General features: G+C 38.0%; 1 protein-coding gene across 1 annotated transcript in view; it reads right to left on the reverse strand.

Moving 5' to 3' along the window:
- Positions 1–16,851, reverse strand: part of si:dkey-22o22.2 (neural-cadherin) — a 367,974-nt gene that overhangs the window by 16,217 nt on the left and 334,906 nt on the right. The window contains exons 28-32 of the mRNA XM_062062641.1: positions 13,078–13,205; positions 10,676–10,803; positions 10,472–10,583; positions 10,177–10,357; positions 6,453–6,619 (exon numbers count right to left, since the gene is read on the reverse strand). Of these exons, the coding sequence (XP_061918625.1) occupies positions 6,453–6,619; positions 10,177–10,357; positions 10,472–10,583; positions 10,676–10,803; positions 13,078–13,205 (716 nt within the window). The remainder of the gene's footprint in view (positions 1–6,452; positions 6,620–10,176; positions 10,358–10,471; positions 10,584–10,675; positions 10,804–13,077; positions 13,206–16,851) is intronic.

Genomic DNA, 16,851 nt, shown 5'->3' on the forward strand with positions numbered 1-16,851 from the left:
AGAACAAATACCCAGAACCCCTTGCAGCACTAACTCTTCCGGGACGCTACAATATACACCCCCCTACCCCCACCTCAACCCCGCCCCCCCAAACCCGCCCACCTCAACCTCCTCATGCTCTCTCAGGGAGAGCATGTCCCAATTTCCAAGCTGCTGTTTTGAGGCACGTTAAAAAAAAAAAGAAGCACTTTATGACTTCAATAATAAATATGGCAGTGCCATGTTGGCATTTTTTTCCATAACTTGAGTTGATTTATTTTGGAAAACCTTGTTACATTGTTTAATGCAGGGGTCACCAACCTTTTTGAAACCAAGGGCTACTTCTTGGGTACTGATTAATGCGAAGGGCTACCAGTTAGATACACACTTAAATAAATTGCCAGAAGTAGCCAATTTGCTCAATTTACCTTTAACTCTGTTATTATGAATAATTAATGATATTTATCTTTGTGGAAACACTGATCATCTTAATGATTTCTCACAATAAATATATATAGAAACAGATAAATATCAATATGCAACACTTTATTTTTATATTTTCTCTAAGTGCACATTTTTCAAATTGAACATTTTCAAATGATCACTTCTAAGACAGTCTTGTGAAATCACAATATCCCATTTTAACTAGCTAGCCACTAACATTTTTTAACAAATCATGAATTACTTTGCACCATGTTTGTACAAATAATAACTCATGTAAAATACAAAAGTAAACTCTCAAATTTTTAAATCATGTCACACTTTGAACTGGACACCAAATCTGTTATCTGTTTCTTTGTCAGTTAGTGGGAAGCCTGGCATTGCATGCTGTTAACTAGTGTGTTGTACTCTGGTGTGTAACTTGACACTGCAACTCTGAGTGAGTCTTGCAGATGTGCATCAGTGAGGCGTGTTCTGTGTTTGAAAGGTTTTGTACAAAGAGTATGAATATGGGGGCCTGAAACTTCTCAACCTTGAAGCTATGTGTCTGTCTTTAAAAGCATCAATTGTTCCAAAGATGTATTTAAACATTGAGTGGTACACAAATGTCCTGTTGGACAAAAAACATGTACTGTATCAAAAGAAATGGTATCCTTTTTTCCAAGTGATCCCCTCCCAGAGAGTCTGCTGGGAAACATGGCGGGGTTCATAAAGGAAACAATCCACTCATAGTGGTGTTTTCAATTTTATGTGCCAGAAAAAAGAGACAATATTTTGCAGCAGTTAATATGGATGAACTCTAATATTGTAATAGATGGAAAGCCTTTCTTTTGGAAAAATATGTTTGAAAGAGGAATCATTTTTGTCAATGATATTATCAATGAGAATGGTAAAATTATGAAGTATGATGAATTTAGAGCTATGTATGGTGATGCTTGCTCAAGCTTTTCATTTTATCAACTAACTGGAGTAATTGGGAAAAGATGGAAACAAATAATTAATTATGGAACTACTAAATTATTAGTTTGTAAACCTCTAATAAGAAATTCTAGTTGGCAAAAAGGAACTAAAATAAATAGAAAAATATATAATTTTTATTTAATAAAGAAATCTTTGAAGGCTGCCTCATACAACACAAATGGAAAATGGGAGGACTTTTTTGACTGCCCGTTGCCATGGGATGCCATATTCAAACTAATCTATAAAACCACTATCGATGTGCAAAATCATTATTTTCAATTTAAAATTATTTATAACTTCTTACCCACAGGGAAAATGTTAAAATGATGGAATATGACAGAGTCAGATGATTGCCGATTTTGTTATCAGGAGCCTGAATCCACCCTGCATTTGTTTTGGTATTGTCATATTGTGTCTTTGTTTTGGGTGGAAGTTGAAAAAATGTGTTTAAGGATTGGTTTGTTTATGAAGCTTAATGTGGTTTCTGTTACTTTAGGAGAGTTCATTGACAATCATGATTTAGTCAATTTAATTATAGTACTCTGTAAAATGTTTATTTTTAAGGCCAAAAACAGATATTCACTTAGTATTACTTTCTTTAAAACATTTATTCAGTATTTTCTAACTTTAGAAAGTTACATGGTTGAAAACCATAATGATGCCAAAAAACATAAAAAAAAAGATGAGAAGTCCTCAAAGGCTTATTTTGAAAGTATAATTATGTTTATAGATTATATGATATCTGTTGTTGTGTTTCCTAATTTGAGTGACCTGGACATAATCTGGACTGTACATAAATGCTTATTTTGAAAATGTAATTTTGTTTATAAATTATATGCAATCTGTTGTGTTCCCTAATTTTTTTCTGTGTACATGAATGAAGGTGTGTGTTGCTGAGTCCGACTTGGACATTATCTGGACTGGGCCTGGTTTAAAAAACCCTTTAAACAAATCTAATTTCATTGACAACCTGGTCTGTTGAAGATAAGGCCCTTTTTTTAAAAATAAAATAAAATAAGATAAATAAATAAAAAACATTTTCTTGGATAAAAAAGAAAGTAAAACAATATAAAAATAATTACATAAAAAATAGTAATTAATGAAAATGTTAGTGGACCAGCAGCCTATACAATCATGTGTGCTTCAGGGACTGTGTCCCTTGCAGATGTGTTGTCTATGTTGTGGGAACCAGAATATTGGTAGCAGAAAGAAATAACCCCTTTTGTGTGAGTGGATGAGTGTGCATGGGGGAGGATGTTTGGGTTGATGCACTGATTGAAAGTGTATCTTGTGTTTTTCTATGTAGATTTAATTTAATTTAATTTAAAAAAAAAAAAAAAATGTAATTAAAAAAAAAAAATTTTTTAAATTTTTTTTTATTTTTTAGAACAGGCCCGCGGGCGACTCATCTGGTCCTTACGGGCGACCTGGTGCCAGCGGGCACCGCGTTGGTGACCCCTGGTTTAATGCATCCAGCGGGGCATCACAACAAAATTAGACATAATAATGTGTTAATTTTACGACTGTATATATCGGTATCGGTTGATATCGGTATCGGTAATTAAGAGTTGGACAATATCGGAATATCGGATATCGGCAAAAAAGCCATTATCGGACATCTCTAATTACATGGATTCAATTCTTTAAAGATGTCAATAAACTTCTCAATCAATCAATCAATCAAAAACAACAATAAATTAAAATAACAATGGCAACATAATAAACAATACAATTCCGCTTTTCTGTTTAATTTTTTTTTAAATTCAGTGTTTTACCTTTTAGACTTATTTTACCACTCGAGAGGGTGTGCTTTTTGTGCCATGAATAACATTTAATAAAATGCCAAAATCCTCACGTTTATGTGTACAAGTTTGGAGAATTATGACCAATATTATAAGTCAAAAGCATGATAATATGTTTAAGTGATTTAATCCAACTCTTTTTATTGACATTTTCAAATAGGCAGAAAAAAGTGCAAGTCGAAAACAGTACAATTTTAAAGTCAGTAAATTCTTCACACCTTTCCCTTAAAACCCAAACCAACCCCACTCAGGTCAAACCAACAAGGGACATATGGCACAAACATACAACAAGTAAGAGGACAAAAACAGACACATTCACACACACACACACACACACACACACACACACACACACACACACACACACACACACACACACACACACACACACACACACACACACACACACACACACACACACACACACACACACACACACACACACACACACACAAACCCATACAAGGCCAGAGACAGACAGGCTGAAAGGAGAGATAAAGGGAGAAAATAAATAAATAAATAAACAAATAAATAAAAGGGCTGTTATTGTGAAGGGGGTGGGGGGGAAGTGTGCTGGAGATGATTTGAGGCTGTTTTAAAAAAATAAATAAAGAGCGAGCCTCTCAAGTTGCGACTGCTGTTTGTACATTGGTCTTTACATGCATGATGTCGTTCACAACAACACAAGCAGATGAGATGTGTTGTGGGTATGGATGTCCGATAATGGCTTTTTGCCGATATCGGATATTCCGATATTGTCCAACTCTTAATTACCGATACCGATATCAACCGATACCGATAAATACAGTCGTGGAATTAACACATTATTATGCCTAATTTGGACAACCAGGTACGGTGAAGATAAGGTTCTTTTAAAAAAATAATAATAAAATAAAATAAAATAAATCAATTAAAAACATTTTCTTGAATAAAAAAGAAAGTAAAACAATATAAAAACAGTTACATAGAAACTAGTAATGAATGAAAATGAGTAAAATGAACTGTTAAAGGTTAGTACTATTAGTGGAGCAGCAGCACGAACAATCATGTGTGCTTACGGACTGTATCCCTTGCAGACTGTATTGATATATATTGATATATAATGTAGGAACCAGAATATTAATAACAGAAAGAAACAACCCTTTTGTGTGAATGAGTGTAAATGGGGGAGGGAGGTTTTTGGGGTTGGTGCACTAATTGTAAGTGTATCTTGTGTTTTTTATGTTGATTTAATAAAAAACAAAAAAACAAAAAACAAAAACCCCGATATCGATACAAAAAACCCGATACGATAATATCGGCAGGCCGATATTATCGGACATCTCTAGTTGTGGGTGTTCTGGCAAGCTTTACCCTTCCTGTTTCAAGTGTCCTTGTCCACAGGAAGTGTTTCGGGGATGAATGAGCACTACCGGACTCATTATTTTCCCAAATAAATGTTCCTTCTCCTCACAATGACAACTAGGGCTGCAACTAACAACTAATTTGATAATCGATTAATCTTTCGATTATTACTTCGATTAATAATCGGATAAAAGAGACAAACTACATTTCTATCCTTTCCAGTATTTTATTGGAAAAAAAACAGCATATTGGCACCATACTTATTTTGATTATTGTTTCTCAGCTGTTTGTACATGTTGCAGTTTATAAATAAAGGTTTATTAAAAAGTAGCCTCTGCGCATGCGCATAGCATAGATCCAACGAATCGATGACTAAATTAATCGCCAACTATTTTTATAATCGATTTTAATCGATTAGTTGTTGCAGCCCAAATGACAACATTTCACTCATATTTACGCCAATTTCTTTGATATTCTGCGTTTTTACCAGCGGATTCCGTTTAATTAGTAATGTATACACTGCAAAAAGTCAGTGTTCAAAAACAAGAAAAAAAAAATACAAAAATGAGGGGTATTTTATTTGAACTGAGCAAAATTATCTGCCAATAGAACAAGAAAATTTGGCTTGTCAAGACTTTCCTAAACAAGTAAAATTAGCTAACCTCAATGAACCCAAAAATACCTTAAAATAAGTATATTCTCACTAACATAAAGTGCATTTTTCTTGGTAGGAAAAAAAAAAAAGAGAGACCTTTTTTCTCAATATGTTGAAAAATATTCTTAAATGAAGTAAATGCTAGTGCCATTATCTTGACATCATGACATGCGCTCGGCATTACATTTCTTGAAACCTGCAAACTTATACTAAAAACTAGTTTATTTTTCTTAATGGAAAGGCAACAAGGCAACCGCGTGTTACTCTCGGGGTCTACTAGCCGCTCAGGCAAATCATATTGTCTAAAAATGCATTTTTCCATGGATAACATGACATCATCGCGCCAAGGGCGTGCTCTTTCAGTCAATTAGTGCGCGAGGAATATAAATATATATACATATATATATAAAGCCTGACCCCAGCCTAATTTTTCTCTATTGTAAATTTGAAGAATTTACCTGAATGTGCATGAACTATTTCTGTTCAAAATAGTTTGAAATGTCACATGTGAAATGTTTAAATATTAACTTTACTACTATATGAGTACGTATTTTCTATTGTTTCATTGAAAATAAAACAGCAAAGTCCATTTGGCTGTCATCTGTTTTAATTATGAGACACAATTGTGTCAAAGTCATGATTTTTTTTTTTCTACATGCTTGAAATAAGAAATCATTACTTTAAAAAAGTAGTTTTATACTCGTGAGTGTTGATGACACAGCTTTGCAACAGTTGATATTCTAGTTTTAAGCATGTTTTACTCAATATAGGTCATCAAATCTCAGCAACAAGCTGTAATATCTTACTGAGATCATTTAGGACCAAAACCCTTAAAACAAGTAAAACACTCTAACATAAAATCTGCTTAGTGAGAGGAATTATCATATCAGACAGAAAATAAGCAAATATCACTCTTATTTGAGATATTTAATCTTACTTAGATTTCAGTTTTTGCAGTGTATTACTTCATTTTTATTACTGCCTTACTTTTTTTGGTGAGTTTACGCATTATTGATTAGGCATACCTGTGTCAAATAAAAAGTAGTAACCATAATGACGTCCCAAAGTTCTAGTAGACGTGGTATTGTTTTCACTCAAACGTCGCAAATTCGGGGATTAGCATGCAGACAATTCGTTGTTTTTTTAACTGTCATATTTTTATGATAGTGAGAAGCCAAAATCGAAATCAAACTTGGATTAATCCAGCCCTAACTTGAACATACTTCTTATGCTCATACTTGGGCGTACGGGAGGGTCAGGGGGCGGCTCACCTCCAGCACGATGTACTTGTTGGCCTCCCGGGACGTCACAGAGAGCAGGGTGCCCGAGGTGGCCCTGGTGCGCAGGAGCATCTGGATGTTGGTGCGGCGGCTGTTGCTGCCTCCTCGAAGGTGGAACCTCAGCGCGCTGTTTGAGTCCAAAGAGAATTCTGGAACTACTGAATGGACGCACATGGATTTAGTCAGGATGTGGTCTGCGCTCTGGATTGCAAGTTTAAAGAGGAACTGCACCTTTTTTTTTGTGGAAGTTTGCCTATCATTCACAATCTTTATGTGAGACAAGAACGCATATATCTTTCTTTTTTTTAAGCATTCTAAGTCGTAAAATACGGCTAGTCTGAGGTGACTAACAATCCAGCTAATGAAAGCCCATAAAGCCCTCTAAAAAACGTCCAAAATCTGCCAACAATACTCCATTTATGTCAGGTTCAAACACTGATGACATCTATTAAACAAGACAAGAAGCAAAGAATCAAACAGAGACAAAATTAAATTTGGCTCAATTTGAGGAGAAACGTCTGGTCTGTACTCTTATACAGTCTCCAGCACGCTCGGCCAAAAGATTGCACGCCTCCTTCTTTTATTTGGACCTTCCTTCACCACATGGCCACGGCTGTTTCTAAGGGACGAGGGTCGTAAACAGTTCACAGAAAAGGTCGTAAAAGAGTTCAAAAAGGTCGTCTGGAACTTGGGCAGATCCTGCCTTCTCTCTGCTTTGTAGTCCTTGGGTTAAAACAATATCTTTCTGTTGATTACAATACACGAAAGAAACAGAAACACCTTCATGTTGCTTCCCCCCTTCCACAGTGGAGTTTTACAAGCCTTCTTCTTGGTAGGTTTCAAAGACAGCTTTTGCTTCTCACCGGGCACTTAATGTAACACAAAGTTTTTACATTAGTTTAACCAAGTATTAGCGATATTGTTATTGTAATACTATCTAGTGGTTAGAGTGTCCGCCCTGAGATCGGTAGGTTGTGAGTTCAAACCCCGGCCGAGTCATACCAAAGACTATAAAAATGGGACTCATTACCTCCCTGCTTGGCACTCAGCATCAAGGGTTGGAATTGGGGGTTAAATCACCAAAATGATTCCCGGGCGCGGCCTCCGCTGCTGCTCACCGCTCCCCTCACCTCCCAGGGGGTGATCAAGGGTGATGGGTCAAATGCAGAGAATAATTTTGCCACACTTAACTTTAACTTAACTATTTTCAGTGGTGCCGTGATCTAACTAGCTTATATTGACATATTGAGCCGGCGAGCTGCTGCATCGCCTCTGAGTTGGTGAAAGTTAATTCTTGATTATAAATCATGTCTCTCACCTGGATAGTAGAAGGTTGTGAACATAAACCGGGAAGTTTTTTTTTTTTAAACATTTTGGGAGGATTAGAATTCAGCTTCTAAAACTTGTAGATCATCCTCCTTATACTCAGGCTCAAAATATAAGTTTCCGGATCATCTTTTGTCCTAAAGTAGTCTTTGTTGTCCCTCGTGAAGTCTTCCATGTTTAGTACTGTTGTTGTTGTTAAAGGGAGGAGCAAACAATGTGATGCGTCTGTGAAATTAATACTCCGCCGTATGCTTAAAATTAGCTGTGAAGGATTGCCTCATGGGTGGTTTCTCCTGGCCGACAGATCTTCGGGAGCCTGGTAGATAGTTTGAATACAGTCACTATGGCGGGAAACTAGCTTTGTCGCTAAAACTTGCGCATTTACAGCTATGTTGGTCAAATAAACCAGGGGTCCCTAAACTACGGCCCGTGGGCCGGATACGGCCCCCCAGCGTCCAAAATTCGGCCCGCGGGAAGTCCCAAGTTAAAAAAAAAAAATATATATATATTTTTTTGTATTATTATTTTTTTTAAAATGTGTCCTTACTTGTCCATTTTCTACCGTCTTCTAGCCACTCAGGCAAATCATATTGTCTAAAAATGCATTTTACCATCGATAACGTGACATGCAGCAAGTGCGCTCCTTATGTCAATTAGTGCGCGAGGAATATATATGTATGAATACATATATATATATATATACATGGACATATACATATACATATATACACACACACATATACACATTTACATATACATATAATATATATATATATACTGTATATATATACACACATATACTTATATATATATATACATATATATATATATATATAAATATATATATATATATATATACACACAAATGTACATATATATATATATATATATATATACACACATATAAATATATATATACACACACATATACATATATATATACAGTATATACATACACACATATACATATACTGTATATATATATATATATATATACACACATATATATACATATATATATATATACACAAATGTACATATAAAATATATATATATATATATACACACACGTATAAATATATATATACACACACACATATACATATACTGTATATATATATATATACACACATATATATACATATATATATATACACAAATGTACATATATATATATATATATATATACACACACGTATAAATATATATATACACACACATATACATATATATATACAGTATATATATACACACATATACATATACTGTATATATATATGTATATATATATATATATACACATATATATATATATATATACATATATATATATATACACACATATACATATGTATATATACACATATACATACATATATATACATATATATGTATGTGTGGGAAAAAATCACAAGACTACTTCATCTCCATATATATACACACTTATATATATACAAACACACACACACACGCACACGCACACACACACACATACATATATATATATATATATATATATATATATATATATATATATATATATATATATATATATATATATATATATATATATATATATATATATATAGCGCCGCCCCCAGCCAAGTTTTACCCCAATGCAGCCCCGGAGTCAAAAAGTTTGGGGACCCCTGAAATATACTAATAAAACGAAAATGAAAAAAATGGCGTTGTGGGGGAGGGGGGGGGGGCGTGGCCTGCGGACCTGCAGCGAAGCGGGGTGTGCCAGGACCGGCTTCGAGATCAGCGACAGGTGCGTAGATGACCCACCTGGGAGTGTTTGTCTGATCACCTGTCGCTCTGTTAAAGGCAGCAGTCGGGAAGGGGAGGAGGAGTTGAGTAGATGGTGGAACAGGAGAATGAGCACGAACGAGAGTGAGAGCGAGACGGAGACATAAACTGATGGCTGAAAAGCAACAGGAAGAACATTTATTGAAAAAAAAAAAAAAAAAATTAAATAAATTGTGGAGGTCTTTGCTCCTCCGGGTTCTTCAGACCACCAAGGACGGACATCACAGCCTCGTTTATCTTTGTGAACAATGTTTTATTTTTCAATAAATGTTCTTCCTGTCGCTTTTCAGCCATCAGTTTATGTCTCCGTCTCGCTCTCGCTCGTTCTCGTGTTTGCTCTCCACCATCAACAACTCCCCCTCCCCTTCCCGACTGCTGCCTTTAACAGAGCGACAGGTGATCAGACAAACACTCCCAGGTGGGTCATCTACGCAGCTGTCGCTGATCTCGAAGCCGGTCCTGGCACACCCCGCTTCGCTGCAGGTCCGCAGGCCACGCCCCCCCCCCACAGAGGTTTTTGAATGACAAGCAAAATCCCCCAAAAAGTGCAGTTTCCCTTTAAGAACACACACACACACACCTGAGTCACACTTGTGTCCGCTGTACCCAGGGTGACACTCGCAGCTGAAGGCGCCCCAGTCGGCAAGGCAGGAAGCGTGGGCGCCGCAGGAGGGCCCGCCCGCCGTCACGCACACGCCGTCGGTCACCTTGCACCCGGGGCTGCTGTCCACGCTCTCGCCGGGCGACGCCAGGTCGTACACCTGAGGGCGACACACGCTGGTAATCAGCGCTGGAACACCTCGGGAGCGTCGTCATGGCGAAAGTGAATAAATGACTTTTGTCGCCGTGACAACAGCATGTCATCAGCCGCTCACCTCGCTGTCCGCCGCCAGGTTGCGGATGCAGCCTGAGAAGCTCTGGTAACGCCGGCGAGTAGACGCCTCCTTTACGCCGCCCAGCTGAAGAGGCTGATACACGTTTAGATACCTTAGGAGAGGAAAAGGAAGGGTCGATAAGAGGGAAACTAATGTTGCAATGGCAAATTGCTCCTCCAGAGGCAGCAGTGAGTCACTTCCCACCTCTCGTTGCCGGGCGTCTCTCCTGCAACTCTGCAGCTGGACTCGTTTGGCTCGTGGAGATCTCCGCTGAGTCCCTCCAGCTCGCTCACTGGCGCCCCCAAACACTGGTCCAGGACCAGCTGCACAGCCTGCACACACACACAAACACACACATTATGACCTCCTGTCTCACAACGCAAATCCAGAAGCTGCAATACATCCAGAATAGTGCTGCTAGGATCCTGATGAGAGTGCGGAAATATGACCATATCGCACCAATTCTCAAATCCCTTCACTGGCTTCCTGTTTCACTCAGGATTGAATACAAAGTCTCCCTACTAACCCACCAGTGCCTCCATGGTAATGCCCCCCTCTACCTCAAAGAACTACTCACCCCCAAATCCTCCACTCGACACCTATGCTCCGGACAGGCTAACCTCCTCCAACCTCCGAGGATAAAGCTACGAACAATGGGAGACCGGGCTTTCTGCTCCACCGCTCCCAGTCCCTGACCACCTGAGGGCACCACAGACTGTGGATGCTTTTAAAAAAGGCTTAAAAACTCTTCTTTTTAAAAAAGCCATTTTTTTTTTTTTTTTTTAGATACATCCATACTAGTTCTAGCTATTTGGCTGTTGTGAAGTGAAGTGAAGTGAATTATATTTATATAGCGCTTTTCTCTAGTGACTCAAAGCGCTTTACATAGTAAAACTAAATTACATTTAAACCAGTGTGGGTGGCACTGGGAGCAGGTGGGTAAAGTGTCTTGCCCTAGGACACAACGGCAGTGACTAGGATGGCGGAAGCGGGGATCGAACCTGGAACCCTCAAGTTGCTGGGACGGCCACTCTACCAACCGAGCTATGCCGCTGTTCTAGTTTTTATTATCTTTGTATTTTTATTTTTTTAATACTCCAAGTCTGTGGAACGCTCTCCCTGACCACCTGAGGGCACCACAGACTGTGGATGTTTTTAAAAAAGGTTTAAAAACCCTTATTTTTAAAAAAGCCTTTTTTTTTAGATGTATGCATACTAGTTCTAGCTATTTGGCTGTTCTAGTTTTTATTTTGTATTATCTTTGTATTTTTATTTTTTTAATACACTCTAGCACTTTGAGGTTGTTTACTCAATGTAAAGTGCTTTTTACAAATAAAATCTATTATTATTATTATTTTTGAAGCCCGTCACTGCGTTGTGCCTCAACATGGATTGCAGACTCGGCTAACTGCTGGCCTGCTGTGCAGTGAGACCGTATTGCTATATGAATTATATTATACATTTCCATAGTTTAGTTAGCTGAGGTATATAATGTACAGTGTATCTTGTCAACAACTGTATGTGTGTAAGTATTTCTTGTGCTGAGCAATCATAAAACTGCTGCGAAGACGCACTGGCTGAGGCTCGCAGTAATCCCGCCTCCTGGTGGTAGAGAATGCACCCCCGCCGTAGAATGCACCCCCTGACGGGAGTGTTATATCAACTAAAGCCCACACTTAAACTTTCCACGTGCAAGATTGAATCTATTTAAAAAAGTTATTTAATAAGAAGCCAAAAAGTGCAAAAACAATAATGTTCGTGTTGGAGGAGTTGCGAATGACTGCAGGGCCACAACATTAGGTACACCTGCAGACTGCAGCACGGACTTCATATTTCATTCATTCACAACTCCTCCAACACGAACATTATTGTTTTCGCACTTTTTGGCTTCTTATTAAATAACTTTTTTAAATAGATTCAATCTTGCACGTGGAAAGTTTAAGTGTGGGCTTTACTTGATATAACACTCCCGTCAGGGGGTGCATTAATCCAGCACAACAGCGGCGCATGGACTTCATTTATAAGTAAAGGTAAGACCATAATAAAGTTTTTTTTATTAAATGTGCTTTTTTGTGTGCTACAGTTTGTATGTGTAAAGTTAAAGTTAAGTTAAAGTACCAATGATTGACCACGACTGTAAATATATATATACATATATATATACACATATATATATATGTATGTATATATATATATATATACTGTATATATATATATATATATATACACATATACACATATATATATATATACACATATATATATATTTACACACATATATATATATATATATATATATATATATATATATATATATATATATATATATATTTACACACATATATATATATATATATATATATATATATATATATATATATATATATATATATATATATATATATATATATATATATATATATATATATATATATATATATATATATATATACATATATGTATAGACCAAATTTTTTTAGCCCAATGTGGTCCCCAAATCAAATGTGTCACAATCATCATAATTTGTATTAAATGGAATATACAAATATACCCAGAAGTGATACATCAGCAAAATAAGATCAATAAAGTAGTGAATGTCACCCGACCTTCCCATCGCTGGTGATGTCGAGGCGATGCCAGCGGCGGTCGGCGACGTTGGACGCAGGCGGCAGCTGCAGGGTCAACGTCCCAGAGCCGTGGTTCACGTTCAGAACCGGAATGCCGTTCTTCAACTCTGGATGGAAAAGGTGAACGTGGCTGAATTGATCGGCCACTAGGGGGCAGTCATCAACACATTGCTAACTGAAGAGAGCCAGGAAATGACACCAAACAATATGTCCAGATGTAACCTTTTTTTCCTCCTAAGATGCTGCTGGTCGCAGGAGCTCTGTGTTTTTAATGTTTTTTTTTGCCTTTTGGTTGTTTGATTGAGCCCTATGGTAATTGCTCCGTACGTTATTTTTTTCCCACTTCGATCAAATTTTTGCGGCCCTTAACACGCACGAAAACTAACCACTTTTTGCATGCGCGTCTGGTCCGGCGAAACATGTTTTACATTTAAATTCAAATTTCAAAATGGACTATCTAGTGCCCCTCTTGAAAAAAAAAAATAAAACAAATTTGCTCCTGTCCCCAGTTTTATGTAACGTCACAAAAATTGCTGAAGACGCCCGTTATGACAAGACGTGGACCCCAGGAAGACTAGTGGGTTGTTGAGGCAACCAGCTAATGGGGATCCTTAATAAAAATCAAATCAAATCAAATGACAAGACGCACATACAAGTCTCAAGAAGCCATATTTGAAAACAAACAGGAAGTCGGCCAAATTGGTTTCCGTCAGCTATTTCTAGGCCAAAAAAAGGGGTCGTACTTTACAAAACTCCTCCTGGGGACTTTGACCAAATGAATAGCGGTTAAAAGTAGAGATGTCCGATATTATCGGCCGATACATGCTTTGAAATGTAAAGCGTAAATTCTGGCCTATAAGTCGCTACTTTTTTCCCTACACTTTGAACCCTTCGGCTTATAAAACGGTGCTGCTACTTGACATATTTTTCTTCGCCGGTGGCCATAATGCAAATAGTTAAAAAAACAAAACGAGCAAAAACACTGAAAATGTGTTTTAATGTTTGTGCTATGGTGCCATTATGGACAAGTTCGCTCACTGCAGGTGCTGCAGAGTCCTTCCCATTTAGGGCTTTCAACCGGAAGTAGAAGTGCTGCTCCGTCTTTCATAGCGTTATTACTAGAGATGTCCGATTATATCGGACTGCCGATATTATCGGCCGATAAATGCTTTAAAATGTAATATCGGAAATTATCGGCATCGGTTTCAAAAAGTAAAATGTATGAGTGGTACACGGACGTAGGGAGAAGTACAGAGCGCCAATAAACCTTAAAGACACTGCCTTTGCGTGTCGGCCCGATCACATAATATCTACGGCTTTTCACACACACAGAAGTGAATGCAAGCATACTTGGTCAACAGCCATACAGGTCACACTGAGGGTGGCCGTATAAACAACTTTAACACTGTTACAAATATGCGCCACACTGTGAACCCACACCAAACAAGAATGACAAACACATTTCGGGAGAACATCCGCACCGTAACACAACACAAACACAACAGAACAAATACCCAGAACCCCTTGCAGCACTAACTCTTCCGGGACGCTACAATATACACCCCCCGCTTTTTTTGTAGAAGTTAGCATGTGTGTGCTAATTGATCATTTTGTTGCGGTGTCAGCTGAGAAACCCCATTAAAAAGTTCATTAGTAGTCAATTCTTTGGTGCAAACGTGCTCCCTTCAACATCCTCTCATCCGCCGTGCGTGTCGGATGAGCCATCGCGCGTGTAGCCCCCGCCAACGTTATCGAACGCATTAATGACAAAAGCCGGGCCGTGATCAATGAAGCAGCCATCTTTGATTTTCCCCTCGCTGAACGACGCCACGGCAGCCGGCGGGCTGGACAATGACGTAACTTTAATGCCAGGAGATTATGCAAGGCGTGTCTGAAAGGCCACGGGCGGGCTGATCCTATAACGCCACATCAGGACCGCCGGGAGCTGACATTAACGCCCCGTGATGCTCTTTGTCTGCTGACAGCTTGCATTGATTGGCTCTGATTGTTGGACGGAACAATAGGATCAGCATGTTTGTTTGTGGCATTTAAAGCACAAATCCAAGTCTCAACTAACTTCCACCAGCGCTCAGACCTTGGAAATACTAGCAAACGCCAGATTTGAACATTCTGACCACACACTGTAAATTCACTTTTTGTTAAAAAAAAAAAAATCACATGCACATATTCATGGCTGAGTATGCATCTGAATGGAATCATTTCCCATCGCACATCTGATGACATAGTAATTGTAAGAGATGTCCGATATTATCGGCCGGCAAATGCTTTAAAATGTAATATCGGAAATTATCGGTATCGGTTTCAAAAAGTAAAATTTATGACTTTTTAAAACGCCGCTGTGTACACGGACGTAGGGAGAAGTACAGAGCGCCAATAAACCTTAAAAGGCACTGCCTTTGCGTGCCGGCCCAATCACATAATATCTACGTCCTTTCACACACACAAGTGAATGCAAGGCATACTTGGTCAACAGCCATACAGGTCACACTGAGGGTGGCCGTATAAACAACTTGAACACTGTTACAAATATGCGCCACACTGTGAACCCACACCAAACAAGAATGACAAACACATTTCGGGAGAACATCCGCACCGTAACCAGAGGTGGGTAGAGTAGCCAGAAATTGTACTCAAGTAAGAGTACTGTTACTTTAGAGATGTATTACTCAAGTAAAAGTAAGGAGTAGTCACCCAAATATTTACTTGAGTTAAAGTAAGAAGTGTGTTGTGAAAAAACTACTCAAGTACTGAGTAACTGATGAGTAACGTGTTCGTTTAATGATGACGGCAACAAATAATGCACAAAAACATGAGCAAATTCAGAGCCAGGAATATCTCTTAAGCACCTAAAACAATAATATACACTACCGTTCAAAAGTTTGGGGTTGCCCAAACAATTTTGTGGAATAGCCTTCGTTTCTAAGAACAAGAATAGATTGTCGAGTTTCAGATGAAAGTTCTCTTTTTCTGGCCATTTTGAGCATTTAATTGACCCCACAAATGTGATGCTCCAGAAACTCAATCTGCTCAAAGGAAGGTCAGTTTTGTAGCTTCTGTAACGAGTTAAACATTTTTCAGACGTGTGAAAATGATTGCACAAGGGTTTTCTAATCATCAATTAGCCTTCTGAGCCAATGAGCAAACACATTGTACCATTAGAACACTGGAGTGATAGTTGCTGGAAATGGGCCTCTATACACCTATGTAGATATTGCACCAAAAACCAGACATTTGCAGCTAGAATAGTCATTTACCACATTAGCAATGTATAGAGTGTATTTCTTTAAAGTTAAGACTAGTTTAAAGTTATCTTCATTGAAAATAAGGACATTTCAGTGTGACCCCAAACTTTTGAACGGTAGTGTATATTAAATAATAATACATTAACATAAACAAATTAAAGGCCTACTGAAATGATTTTTTAAAATTTAAACGGGGATAGCAGATCCATTCTATGTGTCATACTTGATCATTTCGCGATATTGCCATATTTTTGCTGAAAGGATTTAGTATAGAACATTGACGATAAAGTTTTGGTCGCTGATAAAAAAGCCTTTCCTGTACCGGAAGTAGCGTGACGTCACAGGTTGAAAGGCTCCTCACATTTCCCCATTGTTTACACCAGCAGCGAGAGCGATTCGGACAGAGAAAGCGACGATTACCCCATTAATTTGAGCAAGTGAAAGATTCGTGGATGAGGAATGTGAGAGTGAAGGACTAGAATGCAGTGCA

Source organism: Entelurus aequoreus, linkage group LG11 (assembly GCF_033978785.1).
Source record: "Entelurus aequoreus isolate RoL-2023_Sb linkage group LG11, RoL_Eaeq_v1.1, whole genome shotgun sequence".
In the NCBI taxonomy this organism is placed as follows: domain Eukaryota; kingdom Metazoa; phylum Chordata; class Actinopteri; order Syngnathiformes; family Syngnathidae; genus Entelurus; species Entelurus aequoreus.